The 21,289-nt window shown below is 49.0% G+C and overlaps 1 protein-coding gene across 1 annotated transcript in view; it reads left to right on the top strand.

Moving 5' to 3' along the window:
- LOC119458317 (cap-specific mRNA (nucleoside-2'-O-)-methyltransferase 1-like) overlaps window positions 1-21,289 on the top strand; it is a 92,470-nt gene that overhangs the window by 51,151 nt on the left and 20,030 nt on the right. The window contains 4 exon segments of the mRNA XM_037720148.2: window positions 3,325-3,510; window positions 12,073-12,129; window positions 12,806-12,863; window positions 17,222-17,290. Of these exon segments, the coding sequence (XP_037576076.1) occupies window positions 3,325-3,510; window positions 12,073-12,129; window positions 12,806-12,863; window positions 17,222-17,290 (370 nt within the window).

The following is a 21,289-nucleotide window of genomic DNA, read 5'->3' as shown; positions in this document are numbered from 1 at the left end:
AAAGAAAAAAAAATTGAGCCGTTGCACGCCGCCGCGCACTGTTTTCCATCCTTCTCCGCATTGCCAGCCTCACGCGCCGCTTTCCCGTCACCCTTCCACCCCTCCGAACACGAATGGGCTTCACCCATAGCTCTACACCGCGCCACCCTCCGAAACACGAATGGACCGCGCCAACTGTGCTGACAGTGCAGGGTTGGCGGAGCGCCACAAATGTGCGACACAATAGAGGCAAAATGGCGTTAGTGCCTATATTGCCACGCGTTAGTAACTGACTGCCTGCCTTTTCCTCTCGCGACAATATGTTCCTTTACAGCCTTTATTGCATTTACCGCCGTGCATAGCAGCGCGTTGGCCGCGTGCCGTCATGACTGCGTAGTTAAGTCACTATTCATGATCGTGTCGGTAGCGGCTGCGATTTCGTCCGCAGCGGTTGCAGCAAACGGTAGTTTTGTTTTGACTCAGTGCATGTGTCGGCTGCACGCCCTCAGAACCGCAAGGTCACCATCCATGATTGGGTCGACTGCGGCAAACAATAGTTTCGTTTTTGCTCAGTGCAAAGCTGTCAAGGATGAAGAGTACCGTCTACATCGCGATGGGCGGCGACCTGGCGACACAGGCGAAAAAATAATCGGGATGTGCACGTGGTAGGGAAAAGACGCGCGCCGCTGCCGCACTGATACCCTCAATAATTTGACATTTTGTTAATACAGAAATGTTTTCGGTCCCGTGAAATCCGAATTAACAAGGTTTTACTATAGCAGTGCCATTCTGGAACATCGACAGCCGCGACTTGTTACACATGATCAGAGCGCGCAGGAAGCAGAGCTAAACAGTTTTTTTTTTTTTATTGCGATAAAGACTTGTCGTTAAGGCAGTTAAGCAAGCCAACACAATCAGCAGCCGGATGGAGGAAGGAGGTGTTGGGGGGGGGGGGTAGGGCCCTGGGTTCCCCCACAACAGCTCTGTCATTTCCCTATACAGTATAGACCACTTATAATGTAACCGCTTATATGCAGGACAGAATATAATACGGTCTTTTCAGACTCCCGTTAATTTTCCCATAGCACTCTATGTATATGCGTATTGCTTATAGTGCAGTTGCGGGACACAAAATACCGGTTACAGTGCGGCTGCCTGGAAGTTCGGCAGTCAACCTAGATGGCAAACGCTCACCTCAAGCCACAAATACCGTATTTACTCGAATGTAACGCGCACTTTTTTTCCGATAAAACAGGTCCAAATATTGCGTGTGCGTTAGAATCGAGTACGACCCTAAATCTGCGTTACTATATAGCCGTCGGCATTCCAAATGGCCGCCTTACACGCACTTCAAGCCTAGCTACTCTCAAGCCTAGCTACCATAGCTTCCTCCATGTGCTGCAGTACACGTGCTTAGGCAATAGTCTACTGTCTGTCTTCACGTGCTCTGTGTCTGCTCTATCAGCATGAAGTAACGAGTTCATCATGATGCCGCATTTAAAAGGAAAGTGATCATGTGTGCGGAGACGGACGAAAATCGGGCTGCATCATGGGCGTTCGGAGAATCCGAAACTTGCGTTCGGGACTGGCGTACACAGAAGGAGAGGATTTTTGCCAGCAATGCAATGCGGAACGGTTTCAATGGACTACTTCGGCGATACTTCGGCGATACGATCGCCTTGGCCCTATTTTGAAAGCAATCTGTGACGGGGAAAGTCCGCTGCGTGCGGTGTTTTCGCTGCTTATAGTACATCAGCGAGAGGCATGATAGCACAAAGGTCAATTTGCTCGCCGCGCTTCGTCACTCGAGCGTTTTGACAGTTCGTTTCCGCAGTCAACGAGCGAGATGTTTTCGTGTTTGCTTGTGTGCGCGTAACACCGTGCTTGTTAATTCATTTAGTAAGCGAATATGGAACCTAGAGCACGGTGACAGCGACGGCAGAAATGTGCCTGGAGTGTCCATTATCGCAATATAATAGTTGCTTTGGTTATAGTGCGGTACCGCTTATAGTGCGGATATTCGCGACTCCGGCGACCTACGTTATAAGCGGTCTACACTGCATATATATATATTTTTCTTGCAACCCGGTTATAACAATTATCGGTTATAACAATGGAATTTTCGTGGCACTTGGATATACTTATAAGTGGGTTCGACTATAACATTGAGGGGGCAATTTTGGTGCTGTTGGCACCAGACGTGACATGCTGAACTTGAGTTCTTCCTTATATTAGGGATTATAATAGGGATTATAATAGTAATAGGAATATAGAATAGGGGCACACAAGCGCAGGGTGCCCCAACGAGTGATCACTTTGAATTTCAAGGTTACCTGAAGTGGACGCCTTTTTGTGTAGGGTTTCAGGCTCGCATTAACGTAAAGCGTTCGCAGTGCTGTTATGGCTGCAGAATTAAATTATAAAAGCAGCATTAAAGAAACAAAATCGGGAATTATTGCAGTATGTGCACTTGTTACAAGCTCAAAGCTATGTGAAATGTCAAAACTTCATCTCGACCTAGTCAGTTAATACTTAAAGCAACCATAGTGTTAATGTGACAGGTGCAAGAAAGATGACAGGACGAACGTCACCTTTATTGTGACCATCGTGTTAACGCTACGATTTTTGCTTGAAGTAATAATTGCTAAGGAGGCAGCGCTTAGCTAAATAATCTGTCTTTGAAACATTTGCCGCTAAGGCAATTTTGGTTTTCTTGCCGGAAGCAACTCAAAAGCACCTGCCACAGTCAGCCGAGGCAACCCCAAATTAGGCTACGCCAGCCATATCATCTTGCTTCCAGCATGTGAGCTCTTGATTGACAAACAAACTTGAAAATGGCTGTGATTTATTGTTCAATCTTCTTCATTTACATTTGGAGTCAAAGGGATAACATCTATCAGCATTTTTTGTCACCAACGTTACCAGTTACTGGGAAATTGAGTCAGATTTGGTGCTAGGTAGGAGCCGTCACTATGATGGATGCCATTATGTTTCTCTAAACAAAGCTTAGGGGCACCCAACTATGAATTCAGACAGCAAGGTTTGCGTTTAGCACATGTGCGATAGCGAGATGCTATTCATTAGGAGCACCCTAGGCTTGGGCGTCCTTCTTCTAAAACTCCATAATCTCTGCCAAAATATTGTTAACTCAGTGCATGTTACCATTATTGGTTATCAGTATGAACTAGAGAATTTATGTTGCCGTCTTTCGATCTTCCACCATTTCACATTTAATTTGTGTGTTCTAAAGCTTGTCATACAAAGCTGTGGTTTGTCTTGGAGGTGTCCTCTGACTGCCCTCCGACTTGGTACAAGTAAAGAACTACTCATTTTGGGAATGTGCAGGTACATCGTCTGCAAGTGGCGCCGGCCAGACGCCAAGGACATTGAGGACTACATGTACGAGCTGAGCTGTCGCTTCAAGGAGATTTCAAGTGTCATGAGCCAGCTTGATATAGTCGAGGTTGTGCCTCTGGAAGTCATCAACGACGACGCTGTGTTCGCGAAGTACATCCGCGAGTCCAATGACAGGTGGGTGCGTGTGTCAGGCTTCTGGCAGATTGGTGAAACAACTCGACAGGGACATCACTTGGCGGCGAATTATGGTTTTGGTGCACCGTCTTATAATTAATACACTTGCAGCTCATTAGAACGAAGTTGCAGCCAACATGGAAGTACCTTCGTTATATTCGTCGCACGAATCTATTCTTTGCATGCTGATGTTGGCAAGCAGCATTTAAGATTTACTTCATCATATGCAATAATTTGTTATATTCGTTTTCGTTGTATTGAGGTTCAACTGTACTACAGTCTGCTCTCGTTACAACGGACCCTCATAATCTGGCAAAAAATGTTTGTTTTAGCCGAAGTCCGTAATATCCTAAATGCCTCACTTCCAAAACTTTGGTCATGATGTCTAACAACGTTGTTGCAAAGACTGAGTGACATACGAGGTCTGATAAAAAAAGTATCCGACCTTATTTTTTTTTCGCGAACACCTGATGGATATTGTCACGAGCCTCGAGGAGTAGCCCGGAAGGTTTAATAAACGTAGAGCTGGCTCTTGGAAGACGCGACCGTCGGGGCTGGCTCGAGCAGAGAAGGGGCGCGCGGTCTTCTTTCTTCTCTTGGGCTCGACCCACTCTTGCCCTCGACCCACTACCTACAGGTGGCAATATCCCCCCTTACAAAAGCATCGCCTCGATGCTAAAAAAAAGAATAAGTGTAGAAGACAAAGAAGAAGAAGGCAGGCAAAGCGAAAGTACACACAAAAAAAGTAGCCATCACGCCGGCACAGTCAATGAACGAAGAAGCAATCTCCCAAAGATTGAAACAAAGAAGGGAATGAGAGAAAAAAAAACTAAAACAAAAAAAAGTTACGGACGCGCAATGTACGGCTTCATGCGCACAACATGAACTATGTCTTAGGTCGGTTGTCTTTGTGTCCTATTCCGCGTCTGCGATGTTGTGTCCAGAGCAACTTCGTAGTTTACATCACTGACGCGGCGGAGCACTTTATACGGACCGAAATACCGGCTCAGCAGCTTTTCACATTGGCCACGACGGTGAACGGGGGTCCACACCCAAACTTGGTCCCCGGGGTTGTAGGACACGTCCCTGTGGCGGATGTTGTAGCGTCGTGCGTCTGCCTGCTGCTGCTGGCCGATATGCAGCCTTGCGAGCTGCCGAGCTTCCTCAGCACGCTCTGCAAATTCCTCGGCGTCAGTTGTAAATAGGTCAGCGTCTTGACACGGCAGCATAGCGTCCAGCATCGTCTGGACTTCGCGACCGTAGAGAAGGCGAAAGGGCGTGAAGCGCGTCGTCTCTTGCACGGCGGTGTTATACGCGAAGGTCACGTAAGGCAAGATCCGATCCCAAGTTTTATGTTGAACGTCGATGTACATTGCGAGCATGTCTGTTACCGTCTTATTCAGTCGCTCTGTAAGTCCGTTGGTCTGCGGATGGTACGCGGTCGTCTTGAGATGCCTGGTGTTGCTCAATTCAAAAACTTCGTCCATAAGCTGCGCTGTGAATGCTGTCCCTCTGTCTGTTATTACAGTGGAGGGAGCACCGTGACGCAAGACGATGTGGCGCATGAAGAACTGCGCTACCTCTGAGGCCGTGGCTCGTGGGATCGCCTGCGTCTCAGCATAGCGTGTTAAATAATCAGTCGCGACGATCACCCATTTGTTGCCGTCAGCCGAGAGAGGAAACGGTCCGAGAATGTCCATGCCGACTTGGTCGAAAGGCGTGTGAGGTGCTTCAATTGGCTGAAGTAAGCCAGCCGGTTTAACGGATGGTGTCTTGCGGCGCTGGCATTCACGACAGCCTTTAACGTACTGTTTGATGCTTGCCGAAAGCCCGGGCCAATAGTACATTTCGCTTACTCTAGCGAGTGTTCGCGAAAAGCCTAAATGACCAGATGTCGGTTCGTCATGGCAAGCGAAGAGGATGTCGTCGCGCATGTCCTTTGGAACCACCAGGAGGTAAGCACGGCTGGTCGAACGAGCATTCTTCTTATAAAGCACGTTGTCTCGGAGACAGAAGGACGTCAGCGAGCGGGACAGATGGCGTGGTATGGTTGTGTCGCGGCCCTCTAAATGATCGATGATCGGTCTAATCTCAGCATCGTCACGCTGCCGTCTGCTCAAGTCCGACGAACTAATGGCGCCCAGGAAGCCGTCATCATCCTCTGTTTCCTGACTGGCAGGATCAATGGGTGCGCGGGACAGCGTGTCAGCGTCTTCATGCTTACGGCCAGACTTATAAACGATGGTGATGTCAAATTCCTGTAGCCGCAAGCTCCACCGTGCCAGTCGTCCTGAAGGGTCGCGCATGCTTGCCAGCCAACAGAGGGCATGGTGGTCCGTCACTACTTTGAAGGGACGACCATAGAGATAGGGGCGAAACTTGATGATCGCCCACACGACCGCGAGGCACTCTTTCTCCGTAGTCGAATAATTCGCCTCGGCACGGGACAGGGAGCGGCTGGCATACGCTATAACTCTTTCCACTCCATCTTGAAGCTGAACGAGCACTGCGCCAAGGCCAATGCTGCTAGCATCGGTATGCACCTCAGTATCAGCATCATTGTCAAAATGTGCAAGAACGGGTGCTGACTGCAGGCGCTATCGTAATTCAGCAAAAGCCGCCTGTTGCTCGTTATGCCACACAAATGGCGTATCGTCCCTTGTAAGGCGTGTCAGGGGTTCCGCTATCTTCGAAAAGCCTTTAATAAACCGGCGATAGTAGGCGCACAAACCCAGGAAGCGCCGGACGGCCTTCTTATCGGCAGGAGCTGGAAACGCGGCCACAGCGACCAGCTTGTCTGGATCGGGTCGGACCCCTTTGGCGCTTACTACATGCCCGAGGAACTTGAGCTCTTCGTAACCAAAGTGGCACTTTTCGGGCTTAAGTGTGAGGTCTGCCGATCGGATGGCTTCTAGCACACTCCGTAGGCGGTGAAGATGCTGCTCGAACGTTTCGGAGAAGATGACCACATCATCCAGGTACACAAGACAGGCCTGCCACTTCAGTCCAGTAAGGACAGTGTCCATCATTCGTTGGAAAGTAGCCGGGGCTGAACACAAGCCAAAAGGAAGCACTCGAAATTCATAGAGCCCATCTGGAGTCACAAAGGCTGTTTTCTCTCGGTCGCGTTCATCTACCTCGATTTGCCAGTACCCGCTTTTTAAATCGAGAGAAGAAAAATAGTGGGCACGCCGTAGTCTATCTAACGAGTCGTCGATACGCGGCAGCGGGTGCACGTCCTTTTTAGTCACGTTGTTGAGCTTGCGGTAGTCGACACAGAAGCGTAGCGTTCCGTCTTTCTTTTTGACAAGAACGACCGGAGACGACCACGGGCTGTTGGAAGGTTCGATGACGCCATCGTCAAGCATCTCCCGGACTTGCGTACGTATGGCTTCACGTTCTTTTGCCGACACGCGGTAAGGCTGCTGGTGTATCGGGCGTGCGTCTTCGTACGTGATGATCCTGTGTTTAGTGATGGAAGTCTGGCGTACTTGGAAGAATGTGCGAAGCATGTCCTGAATTCAAGCAAGAGCTTGCGCAGTGCTGTCTGGCTATCGGTGGACAGTTCAGAATTGATGTCGAGATGGCCCAGAGACGTGTCTGCTGTCTCCACTACTTCTGTCGTGAAACAGTTGTTAACGTTTGCTACTGCGTCTGCAAACGCTAATGAAGTGCCGTGGAACAGGTGTCGGTGCTCGTAGCTAAAGTTGGTGACAAGCAATTGCGAATGACCAGCACGAATCTGTATAACACTTCGAGCCACGCAAACACCTTGCTTCAGTAGGTGTTCCAAGTTGCTTTCGGCCACCGCTTCGCCATCGCGTAAGCCACAGCATGTGACGTCGACGAGGACACTGGCTCGTGGAGGAAGCGTTACACTGTCTGCCGAAACACGGAGTACGTCGTCGCGCCGTTGGCCGTCTTGCACGTCGACTGCTCGTTCGGAAGAGAAAGTGATACGACGCTCTTGCAGATCGATAATCGCGCCGTACTCCTGCAGGAAGTCAACCCCAAGAATAACGTCGCGGGAGCATTCGCGTAAGACAAGGCAGCTCGCTACGAATGTTGATCCTTGAATCTCAACTCTAGTCGTGCAGGCGCCCAGTGGAGTAACGACGTGGCCGCCAGCCGTCCGAATCTGCGAGTTATGCCAGGGCGTGATAACTTTCTTCAGCTGCGTTGCTATTTTCCCGCTTAGAATCGTGTAGTCTGCGCCGGTGTCCACTAAAGCACTAACGGCATAACCGTCAATAGTCACTGGTATATCGAGCGAAAGCCGGTCGTCCCGTTCAGCTGCAGGTGATGTCGGATCGGTAGGTTTCCGTAACTGCGTCCGTCGGAGGTCTTCAGCGCTTCGACCGTCAGCGACCTCGCCCCCAAAGATCGCCTCAGTTAATTTTCCCGGCGGGGACTGGTCGACCGCTCGGGAGAATACCGCTGGGGCGGAGGTGAAAATCGTCTCGGAGACGGCGATCGCGACTGCCGCCTGGCAGGCGGTGGCAAGCGCTGCTGAGAGAGGTAGTCCTCAATATCCCGGGGTCGCTGGCCGTATCGGGGCGGCGGCGAGTATGCGGAAAAGCCGCGAATCCCAAGGCGCCGGTATGGGCACTGGCGGTACAGGTGGTCAGCTTCACCGCAGTGGAAGCACAGAGGCCGATGATCGGGTGTGCGCCAAACATCCGACTTCCGAGGGGGCGGGCGTCTGTCGTCGACGTGGTGAACCGCTCGCTCCAAATGGTGGGCAAATGGAGCGGCATGAACAACGGGCGGCGTGGTGTACCCAGCGTCGTAGTACGGTATTGGCTGTGCCGACTGAACTGACACCGTAGGAACAGCACGAACGAACAGCGGCGGAGAGGAAGCAGGGCGCTTCAGGGCTTCCGCGTAGGTCGCACGGGGGTATTCAGGAGGTACTGGCGCGGCGTTAGCAGGAGGCAAGGTGTCACGAAGGGCCTGGTGCAGTTCGTCCTTTATAATGCTTGCTATGGAGCTTACCGTAGGTTGCGGTGTTACAGCGGCCTTTTGCAACTCTTCACACACTACAGAGCGGATGAGTTCTCGCAGAGAGTCACCGTTGCTTCCTATGGCCGCGAAAATGTCAGCAGTAGACATGCTGTTCGCTTGCCGCTCATATAGGTTCGAGCGGTGCAGAAGCATTTTTTCCATGGTCACGGCTTCGGACAAGAACTCCGCGACCGTCTTCGGAGGGCTCCGTACGAGGCCAGCGAAAAGTTGCTCCTTGACCCCGCGCATCAGATGACGTAACTTCTCCTCCGTCATCCTTGGATCCGCTCGTCGGAAGAGGCGCGTCATGTCTTCGGCGTACGTGGTCACAGTTTCGTTTGGCAACTGGACGCGGGCTTGAATCGCTCGTTCCGCTCGTTCGTGGCGATCGGCACTGGTGTAGGTCTCCAAGAGCTGCCAACAAAACTCGCGCCACGACGTCAGTTGCTCCTCGCGGTTCTGAAACCCCGTACGCGCGCCATCCTCCAGGTAGAAGTAGACGTGTCGGAGTTTTTCCGTTTCATTCCATTCGTTCACGGAGGCCACGCGCTCGTATTCAACCATCCAGTCTTCGACGTCTTCGAACACTGTGCCGTGAAACGTCTTCGGGATTCGTGGGCTCTCAAGTGTGTACCGGTTCGACATCGTGCTTCCCGTACCGGTTGGGGTGGTTTGAAGGGAAGCGCTGATCATACCGGTTGATGTGGTGGGAACTGTAGCGTTGACGACTTCTGGAGACAGTCCCCTGATCCTGCGGCTGGCCCGATGCACGGGAGTGTCGACAGGCACTGGATTCGTAGCGCGGATCCTTGGAGGGGTCTGCAACATCCGTGAAGACGCTTACCCAGCACCTCCACCAGTTTGTCACGAGCCTCGAGGAGTAGCCCGGAAGGTTTAATAAACGTAGAGCTGGCTCTTGGAAGACGCGACCGTCGGGGCTGGCTCGAGCAGAGAAGGGGCGCGCGGTCTTCTTTCTTCTCTTGGGCTCGACCCACTCTTGCCCTCGACCCACTACCTACAGGTGGCAATATGGAACAAGCGCGCTTGCATCAGCCGACCTTGAACCTTCGTGCGCATGCTCAAATTTTTTCCTGCTTGCCGATAGCATCAGTCGCTGCGACGCAGCATTTGAGTGAGGTAGCGCGCAGTGCTCTCGTCAGCTTTTTATTGCAAGAAGAGTGGCAGAGCGACTGGAGCAGCTCTACTGCATCAAATTTTGCAAGAAACTGGGTGACAGCTTAGTGAAAACCATTCGGAAGATTCAGATGGCTTTCAGTGACGATGCTATGAGCAGCACACAGATTAAGGAGTGATACCAGTTTAAAGACTGCCACACATCGTTGGAGAGCGAGCCACGCTCCGGTCGGCCATCAACATGCCAGAATGACCAGGTCATTGCCGAAGTGAACACTGTGGTGATACGGGACCGTTGTGTGACTATATATCCGAGAAATTGCGGAAGAGGTGGGCATCAGCTCTTTTTCTGCACATCCCATTATGACCAAAGATTTGGCCATGAAGAGAGTTGCGGCGAAATTCGTGCCGAAGCTGCTCACAATGGAGCAAAAGCAACTTCGTGTTGAAGTCTCACAGGACATGCTGGATTCCACAAACAGTGACCCCGACTTCATGAACACCGTAATCACTGGTGACGAGTCTTGGGTGTACGGGTACGACTCGGAAACCAAATCCCAGTCACCAAGACCAAAGAAGGCCTGCCAAGTGCGCAGCAAAGTCAAAGTGATGCTGACTGCTTTCTTTGACTCCCGCGGTGTGGTACACCACGAGTACGCACCACAGGGTCAAACAATCACCAAAGAGTACTACAGGGATGTCCTCCGTTACCTACGTGATGCTGTGCGGCACAATAGTCCGGAGTTGTGGTGAGCAGGAAATTGGCGCATCCATCACGACAATGCTCCTGCACATTCCTCGCACTTGATTGAGACTTTTTTGGCAAAAAACCAGACTCCTGTAGTTCAACAGGCTCCTTACTCTCCTGATATGGCCCCCTGCGACTTCTGGCTGTTTCCCAAAATCAAGACGCCATTGAAAGGAGCGCGATTTCAGACAAGAGAGGACATTATGGCTGTAAAGACAGCTGAGCTAAACTCTATTCCGAAAGAGGCCTTCTCGGAATGCTTCCAACAATGGCAGCACTGCTGGGAGAAGTGTGTGGAGTCCCAAGGAGACTACTTTGAGGGTTATTAGGTTTCCAACGCTCCAGTTATGCCAGTTTTTTTTCTTCGGCCAAAAGTCTCCTCCCGGGTCATCACATGCTGCATTCACTTCTATTGCCATCAACCTTATCTGTTTTACAGTGCGTGGGTCATAGTGCGTAGTGCTGTTGGTAGCTTACTACATGCTTTTAAAAAGTAGGTGATAATCCAAATGCACCGCTGTTCCCTGCTGCGGCGGCGCGATGTGAGATTCACATTTTGCTCCGATGGCATCCGGCATCCGGTGTTGCTGAACAGCTCAGTTTCGTTTCGGTTTCCTGTCACCGTCCTAAAACACTACGCAATCGAAAAGCCACAAAATGCATCTCTGGCCGCCAGAACCCCACCAGTTTGACGGGCTTCGGCGTCTCGTGCGGCAACGATTTGCACCACGGTTCGCATTACGTCAATGTCAACTACAGTTGAACCTGTCAAATTTTTTAGTTGCTTTGGATCGTTTTTTTTGGTTTGTACGGTTTTTAATGCATTGTTTCGAAAACATTTGAACGAGGTTCTACTGTGTTAGGCAAAAATTACCGTATTTACCAAGTTTCAATACACCCCTGAACCTAACGTGCACCCATTATTTGCTTGAAAGTCAGAAAATAAAAGTGCGCCTGAATGTAACGTGCCCCAAAATTCCCCCCACATTCGCGATCAGAAAAAAGTGAGACGTGCAGAATTTATCTTCTCAGAAGAGAATTTTTCTTTTTCAATGTGCTTTCATAATGAAAGCAACACGGCGTCATCACCATTTGAGCTTCATTGGCCACAGATACCAAGCACACAGGGGCAATATTCTCAAGTGATCACTCTGATTACTGCTATCACTTTTGCAAGATTTTATGTGACTCTGCATTGGACTTGTCGAAGTATACGACCAACAGCATTCCTGGCATCGTGTGCAGATAGCTAGCTTGGCATAGCGCCAAAAACTCTGCCGGCCGTATACGCCAACCATCTAGTGCCGAGTCACGCAAAATTTCACGAAAGTGATTGTATCTCCAAAAGTGATTGAGCATACTGCTCCAGATCGTAGTTGAACGCATAATGAATCCACAGCAAGCTTCAGGAACACAAGTGTGAAAACTTGCTCTGTCACCATCTTATGATGGGGATTATGGTGCGTCTGACAGCTCTGATTGTAAGCTGGTGCCAACGCTAAGAACACGGTTTTAGTTTCATGCCCGATCCTAATGTGCTGGCAATTTTCAGACCCATTTTATAAAAAATAGAATAAGAAAAATGGTACGCGTTAGATTCAGATAAATACTGTAGCTCTCTCTGGCCTTCTGCGTTTTTGCCTGATTCTTTTGCATTTCCCAACTTGCACATCTAGGCTAGGACGTATCCAAGTCACAAATCTCATGAAGATCAAGGCCTTTGCACAGAACAGGTGAGTTCTCTTTCTCTTTATGGTGTCACCAGTAGTTCTAGTATAATTGCGTTATAGCTGCTCATCCCCCCAAAATGTAGACAGTTGCTAGGAGAGATAAGAAGAATGCTCATTGCGTGACATGTCTAACAATACTGGCGGTGCTGTTATGTCAAATCTAGCGATTTTTAAAACCATGCTTACTTGTTGGCAAAGCAAAAAGATAGCTTGTTGCACCTTCATTGGGCCATATAAGAAGATTATTCCTTGGCAATAAGGAAGGACGGGGTTCTGCAGTAATGAAGAAGACAAAAATACTTCGACACGGTGCATCAGCTCAGCAGTGCCTCTTTTTTGTTTTTCAGCTAATAAACACCAAACAAAAGGATAACAAGCACTGGCTTCCGAGCGTTGCACGCGCTATCGCTCTCAGTGCTATGCGCTTTTCATCAAACTGCTTGCAATGCATTCTCTTTTTTTGTTGTTTTGTTTTTCCCCTGGCTGTGCAGCATAGAATTCGTAAGGTGTTTGTTGTAACCACAGCATTGCTGCAATTGACATTGACACGTTTTTATGTGCTTTGTGGTGTTCATGTCACAACTTGCGTGATGCGCAAGTTTAGTGGCATCTTCATTCTTGTAACCCACATCATGTCTAGCGATCGTGCTTATTTTTTTCTTTTTTTTGCCCCGTGCAGTGAGTTGTACGAGAAAAGGCAGAGCAACCTTCGGAAAGAATGTTTGAAACTCTGGAAGGTGTGTATTTTGTAGCAGCTTATTCACCTGTTTCCTCTGCTTATAGGTTGAATGGCTTGTGTCCTAGGTTCGGGACGTAAGGGGTCACTGAAACACTTTTTAAGTGCAGTAAGAAATTGTTTCCAATTTGTAACTTTTGTGAACATGTGTACCATGTGTTAACCGACTGCGTTGCAGCAGGGAGTTTTAGGGTCTCGCATAACAGACCACTATTTCTCTACTGCGGCTTTTGAAACCCCTGCTCTTTTTGGCCTTAGGCAACATCACTGATAACATTTCACGAAGCACGGCGGCACACAAACGCCAGCCATTGGGCACTGCATACCCACTTTTTTGAGATCTCGCAAATGGGGAAGCGATGGTTGGTAATGCATCCCTCACGTCTGTCACAACTGTTTTTGTCCATCTCGACCACCTTTTTTTTGGATGGTCGAGATGGACAATTTGTTGTGCGACATAGTACACTTTATCTCAGGTATTAAAAAATATCGTAATCATTTATTTTAAATAAATTCAGTGTGCTAACGACACTTGCTTCAGTAATATGTTTTCACAGGACTCGAAAAACGGGGGTGTGACTTGGAGAAAGCTTAACTTAGTGCTTCGGAGGAGGAATAATGCTACAATACCTTATTTATTCGAATATATGGCGAGGGTTTTCTCCTCAGAATTCTTAGCCTCAAAGTAGCCTCTTATACAATCGAACCCACTTATAACAATATTCAAGTGCCACGAAAATTCCATTGTTATAACCGATAATTGTTATAACCCAGGTTGCATGAAAAAATGAATAGGGGAGTGGAAGAGCTGTTGTCAGAAAACTATAATGGCGGGGATGCCAGTGCACCTCGCCACCAGCTTCCTCCATCCGGCTGCTGATTGTGTTGACTCGTTTAATTGTTTAACTCTGCTTCCTGTGCACTCCGATCGCATGTAACAAGTTACGGTTGTCGGCATTCAAGAATGGCACTGCTATAGTAAAACCTCGTCAATTCGGATTTCAGGGGACCGAGAAAATGTCCGAGTTAACCGACTGTTGGATTATCGAGGGTGTCAAAAAAACAATAAACAAATGTTTTCTACGTCAACACGCTTTTATTTGCTGAATGAATCAGCAGAATCCTGTTTCTATTTTGTACAAAAGCAGTGTGGAAGCTGTAATTCTCGTCATCTTGTGACTGACTGATTAGCGCTTGCAGCGGCGAAGGCCTCGCGACTTCTGCCACAGCATGGCCGTGGCTCGCGTCTTCATCTGAGATACGCTTATCACTACCGCGCGCACATCCCGATTACTTTTTCGCTTGTGTCGCCAGGTCGCTGCCCATTGCAATGTAGACGGTGCTCTTCATCCTCCACAGCTATGCGCTGAGTAAAAATGAAACTATTGTTTGCCGTAACCGCGGCCGCTGTCGACGCGATCATGGACGGTGACCTTGTGGTTCTGAAGGCGCGCGGCCAACGCATGCACCAAGTCAAAACCAAACTACCGTTTGCTGCAACTGCGGACGAAACCACTGTCGCTGTAGACGCGATCATGGATGGCGATTACGCAGTCATGAAGGCACGCGGCCAACGTGATGCTATGTGTGGTAGTAAACGCAAGAATAAAGGCTTTAGAGGCACAAAGCGTTCCGGCGTTGCTGTTGTTGCATTGAGGTTCATTCCAGTACGATTTTCACTGATGACTATGGTGATGCGAACTCTGTCGCTTCGTTTCTGTGGACGCTCGCTTTCTTGAGTCAAACGAGTAATTTCAATTCATGTAAGGCTAACTAGAATGAAGGAAGCAAGTGCGACACCTCAACACCACGGTCTACCAGGTTGTGTCCCTCCCTGTGCGACAGGTGGCTTCGTAAAGCCTTAGGCCTAATGCGTCGCTACCCTGACGACAACCGACATCCAAAAACAACACCCAAAATGGGCGCAATAGAGGCAGCCGCGTGGAGACGTCAGCTCAGTGAGGTGGTCCTACCCCGCTCGGTGCACACAGCATGCGAGTTGACAGCGCCCACCGTCCCTGACGGTGTCGGAGCGCCCAGTGCCAGGCCACAATACCAGACAGCCCGTAGCGGCATCCGTGGCTCGCGGCCACCCGGCTACCAGAGCCGCGACTTCCAAAGTCAAAGAGATAGAAGAAGCTATTTACATAAGAAATTCGGACCACCCACGAGGCTTCCGTACTCACTCGCTTCAGGCATGCCAATGCTTTGCAGGCGCTAGGCCTCGCTCTCCCGGGATGCAGACGTGGCTCTCATACCGACAAGTGTTCTTCAAAACACTCGCGAAAAGGCTTAGCATGTTGAAAAGTTCAAACACGCTACAACAACCGTCGCTTAGCTCAAGAAAGCACGCTGCCAACGCTAGCGATGAAAATCCACGCTAGGAATACGCTTCGGTTCAAAGAAAGGTTGTCTCGAACTGTGCAAAACTGTCAAAACTATCGTCCGATGCCCCAAGAGCCCCACGTTGGGTGCCAGATGTGGGGTCTCACACGTGCTCTTGGGACAAAGGAACGACAATACAGTAGTGCAAACAGTCAAAAGGGCATTTATTGCACCTTTCATTCACTAATGCATGCTAGCCGAATTACTACGCATAGAACATTCACATGGGCGCACGACAAATCAAGGAAGTCCGACTTACTGCGACCGGATAGCGAGCGAATATGTTCGCCCCATGCTATGACATCATCGCCTAGTCATTCACGTGTACTGTCACGCAAACAGTGGCACGTTCGAACGATCCGTGTTCTTCTATACTGGTGTCCTGCTCCTAAAAAAAAATAAATTATGGGGTTTTACGTGCCAAAACCACGATCTGATTATGAGGCACGCCGTAGTGGGGGACTCCGGAAATTTAGACCACCTGGGGTTCTTTAACGTGCACCTAAATCTAAGTACACGGGTGCTTTCGCATTTCGCCCCCATCGAAATGCGACCGCCGTGGCCGGGATTCTTCTGCGCCCAAGTAACCCTGCCGCTAGGTGGCCCCAGCGCGCAACACTAGCGCCATCTCTCGTAATACGCTGCCGCCGTAACACCACGCAGCGAAGCCGGATTACAGGAGACGGGAGCCGGTATTTCGTTTCCCGCAACTGCACTATAAGCGATACATGTGTACATGGAGTGCTTTGAGAAAATTAACGGGAGTCTGAAAAGACCGCACTATATCCGGTCCTGCACTGTAAGCAGTTACGTTATAAGTGGTCTATACTGTATATACAAGATATCTATTGTAACTTTTCGTGTTCTTTTGCACTTCTCTTCAATGTGATAATAGCTACATTTGTCCATTTCAATTAATTATATGTAGTTCACCACGTGATGTATTATTCAATAGCTCTGTGACCTAATGCTGACCCAGGTCCAAGATACAGGGGGCGAGAGCTTTGTCAAGCTGCCTAAAAGTGGCTTTTTCTCTCACTCATGTTGTGTATTGCAGATAAAATAAGCTACTACTACTACTACTACTACTACTACTACTACTACTACTACTACTACTACTACTACTACTACTACTACTACTACTACTACATCCTAATCACACTGTAGAGAGAAGAAAAAGAAAGAACCGATAGGCAGGCTGTGGGGGGCCTTGAGGGGAAATGGGGAAAGAATTTCTTCTAGAGTATATTCCTTGAAATGCATCGCACCCATTTCAGTGTGTTGCTCAATAATATGTTTTTTTTTTATTTAATGGCAAACTAAATGAAAATGTATCAATATTATTACATAACACATTGCTGCTGCCTGCTGTGTTGCTGTATCAACTCGTGATGACAAAGTGGAGAACCGACAAATGACAGTAAAGAAGAAAGTTTGGTCACAGCTACACATCCTATGATTCCTGTCTGTGCTAGTTAACATTAAGCATAGAGCCGGCTTGCAATAATTCAGATGTATATTTCAATACGCCGCTCAATTGAAACGACTTTAAAATTTGGTTGACCCACTGTGTTTTCAATGCATTTCAAGACTGCTTCATTCAAAGAAAGCTATCAGTAAATTTAAACTTTCTGGCTTCTCAGCCAAGAGCAGTATGCAAGCTGTGCAGGGATGGTTTAGTGATGCAGGTTTAGTGACGAACGTTCATTATTTGATTCCATTCGGTTATATTCGATTTTCGCACACCCCTAACTTCAAGTTCTTACAAGTTTTCAGCTTTCAAACACTGGCTTATTGCCCTATTAATTACCAACAATGGCTCTTGTGCAAACATGGATTCATTGATGTATATACACCTCTCTGAATATGTGTTATTTGTTGTATGTATATGGGAAAAACTGCATCACTTTTTGAAATTGAATTTAGACTCCGTACGGAAATTCCTCGTGATGATATCATTTATTAATCATGCAGGTTCCAGACCTAGCGCGGCTAGACCCCAAGCGGCCTCCTCCTGAAGCAAAGCTCAAAGAACTGACACAGGTTGGATTTCTGAAAGCATTTTTCTTGCCTGCATCACTAGCTATAGATGAGTTGCAGCAAAACGTAATGAAGATATGATGATGCTGCTGCAGTCGATCCCGGATATATCATGCTCCGATACATCGAATTATTGTCTGTATTGAGCAGCTGTAAAATTCCCTTGAAAATCCCATGCAAAAGTATAGCGATGTACTATGCTTACTCCGAAGTCTCGTTCACCGCTGCATTCAATATATCGAACAATGTGCACGCCGTGGCCCTGTGAGTGCGCTGCTCGTGACGGCGATGCGATCACCTCGATCGCGTTGTCGGAAATATTTAATGCTGACACATGCACCCGGAGTTTCACGAAGATAGAAGAATCGCAAGAGCGAGAGCTCTCCACAAAAGATTCAGTAGTGCTAGGGACGTGGTCTATGTGGATGCGGCGGAGTACACAAATAGAGTATGTCGATAGTTGCTACCAGTCTAGAGGGTGACTCCAGAGTTAGTGGCACTATAAAAACAGGAAAGGCTGAGGTGGCGGAGGAGGCTGCCTTAGCACTGGCAATAGCCTCCACGGAGGCCAACATCATAGTCGGCGACTCCAAGACCGCCGTCAAGAATTATGCCAAAGGAAGAATCTCGCCGGAAGTGCTAAGAATTTTAGCCAACTTTCGTGAAGATCGAGATGTTTACATTATATGGGCACCCGCACACTCCTCCCTTCCCGGGAACGAAATAGCGCACAACCTGGCTCGAGAACTGACGGACCGAGCAGGTGACACGCGAATACTGGGAACGGAGAGAGACCGGATGACCAGCTTTACCGAAATAACCAAACACTATAAATTGGGCAGGGCTCGTTTCCCCCCGGCACACTCCTCGCTAAGCAGACGGCAAACGACAGCATGGCGCTTGTTGCAAACAGAAACATATCCGAACTTGGTGGCCTACCACCGTTACTATCCAGAACTTTACACCGATAGATGCAGATTCTGTCAAGAAAGGGCGGACTTACAACACATGATTTGGGCTTGTCCTGGAACACCCACACAGAATAAAACGCACAAGACCAGAGAGCAGTGGGAGACCGCGCTGCTCAGCTCTGCACCGGAAGACCAAATTAAGGCAATCCAGCAGGCCGAAGATGCCGCCAGAGCCCAAGGGCTCGAGGCCGTCATCTAGGTAGAGAGGCCTAGGCCTCACAAATCTGCTGTGCAAAAATAAAGTTTATTCCTCCTCCTCCTGACACATTTTAAACGGCACTGTTTTAGCAGATGCTGTTAAACAACAGATTGAATCTGAAGGGCAGTACATGCCATGGAAGAAAACTGAGCAGGGTGCTTTCGGTTTTGTTTGATACGCATACGGAAGGCTCAAGCAAACTGCACCTGTTCATTATCGGCAAGAGCAGATTGCCACTCTGCTTCAAGATTGCGAAAGGCGTCCCGGTTGGATACGCGTTCCACAAGAAAGCTTGGATGACACCAGATCTTTTCACTGAGCGGTGACGACACAGAATGCCCCACTAAAGGTGCTACACCGCCGTGTTTGTATTCTTTAGACCAGGGGTTCTCAAGCATGTTCGTTCCAGGGAACCCTGCTATGCTCCATGAAGCACCAAGGAACCCTCTCCCCTCCCCCGAATTAACCGAATTAAAATGGCCTAATTAATGAATGTCGAATTTTCGAGGGTATCAAGAAAACAATAAACAAATGCTTAACTACGTCAACACGCTTTTATTTACTCAATGAATCAACAAATCCTGTTTATATTTAGCACAAGACCAGTGTGGTAGTTGAAATTCTCATCTCTTGACTTATTGGCGCTAGCAGCGGCGAAGGCCTCGCGCGCGTAAATCCCGATGATTTTTTCGCCATTCAGCTGCTCGCCAACAAATTGTCCATCCATCGCGATGTAGCCGGTGCTCTTAATCTTCGACAGCTTTGCACTGAGTCAAAGCAAACTACTGCTTGCCGCAACCGCGGCCGCTATCGACGCGATCATGGACAGCGACCTTGCGGTTCAGAAGGCAGGCGGCCAACGCACGCACCAAGTCAAAACGAAACTACCGTTCGTTGCAAGAAGTGCGGACGAAACCGCGGTCGCTATCGACGCTACCATGGTTCGCGACTACGCAGTTGGGAAGGCACGCAGCCGACGCGCGCACCGAGTGAAAACGAAACTACTGTTTGCCGCAACCGCTGCGGACGAAACTGCGGTGGTTATCGACGCGATCATGGATGGCAACTATGCACTTACGAAGGCACGCGGCATGCCACCAACGCGGTGTTTTCCCCGGCGATAAACGCAAGAATAAAGTTTGTAAGGGCACAATTAGGCACGAAGCGCTCCGGTGTTGCTGTCAATCACGTGCTGTGCACGATTACCGCTGAGGACCATGGCGACGTGGACTGCGCCGCTTCATTTCGGTTCGACGGTAGTGCCGTTCTTACTCTTCTGCGGCGTGTATTTGCGATGCTCCGTGCATTTTTTTCTTTATTTCTTTTATTCCTCCAACGTATACGTCAGTGCGCACTCAATTGGCACCTACGCTATCTACAAACGGGAGAGATGTGCATGTTGGTAGATTACGGCCTCCGAGATTTAAGTGCAAAAGTTTAGGTGTGCTGCCCGTTTTCGGAGGTTGGGTGGCTACAAGCTGCTTGCGAATTTATTGCACAGTTCGCGCGTTGCCGTTACGCACTCTGATGTGCCTTTTTGACACTCGGGCATGCGTGATGGTGGTTCTGTTGATCGAGCGCACCTTTTTTTCGCGGTTTTAGCCACCTGGTGAGCGCGCGACCACGGAAAATTTATCAGTGGCTTGCGGAACCTTGAGCAGGGGTCTGCGGAACCCCAGGGTTCCGCGGAACCCACTTTGAGAACCCATGCTTTAGACAATTGAGAGCTCTCTGCGAACAGCATTTTAGGATTCTGTGAGCGGCCAAAACGAATCCACCCTCAATCTACACGTGGACGGACATTTGCATTACAGTTTGAAATTAACAAAACCACCGCACGCCACGTCCACACGTTGCGGAAAGACCCCCCATTGCGGCAGCGGCGCGCAAGGCTTGTGCATCGCTGTGCAATTTGCAAGTCCACGCTGAACTCATTGCATTCGTGCTCACTGGGTTTCACATGAGTGGGAATGGACTCGGGCGTTCTTCAAGCTGAAAGCCTCTTTGAAAACTAACAGCGTATGTGTAGTGACAGCAGTGACCAGTGCAGGAGCTGGAGGTGAAAGGCCGAGAATGAAGGGACGTACCGGCTGCGAGGCCTCGGAGTGCTGAGCGGCACGCAAGAAAGGACGCGCAGACGTTTTAGGGTGGCCGAGACAAGAAGACAACTGGTTTCGACAGGAAGTTGGTTTCGAAGCCCGCCACAACAGTTCGCTTGGCTCGTTGCCCACGTACGACAATCGGCCGTTTAAACTTATTAATTATTGGTGTTGTATAGACAAGCGGCCAATCACGATCACACTTGATTCACAGAACAAGAAGAAGAATTAGTTTAACGATTTGAAAATGTGGAGAGGTCGGCTGGAAAATGGGACATCTGGCCTGCTACTCTACGTAAGTACAAGTGCACTGATGGCGGCACGGCGCATATCCATACAGGCTTGTTTCCTTCCACAGTGCATCACTTTCTACGTTATCTTGGATAAAAACATGCAACAAGTGCTTCGACGTGCGCGAGGAACGCTGTGGTCTCACGTTTGGGCAACGCTCGCAAGCTTTTAGGGTTAGCATTGCGATCAGTATATCAAAGACCATTCCGCAGCGCGAGCAACTTGCAGCATTCATGAGCAACAATTATGTCGACTTTCGTGCATTCGACACCGCCTTGGACAAGCGGACCGGCAAGTTCTCACTTTTCACCATCTGAGGAAACTGTCCGGATACGTGCGGAGATCTCATATAGGCTTCAGATAAGCATATATTATATTTCAAATTATCGATAAATTGAACTATTTCGTGATCCCCTTTGAGTTCGATATATCCCGGATTGAC

The sequence above is a fragment of the Dermacentor silvarum genome, chromosome 7 (assembly GCF_013339745.2).
Source record: "Dermacentor silvarum isolate Dsil-2018 chromosome 7, BIME_Dsil_1.4, whole genome shotgun sequence".
Taxonomy (NCBI): Eukaryota; Metazoa; Arthropoda; class Arachnida; order Ixodida; family Ixodidae; genus Dermacentor; species Dermacentor silvarum.
Note: the sequence above shows the minus strand (reverse complement) of the source record. Positions and strands in the feature narration are given on the sequence as shown.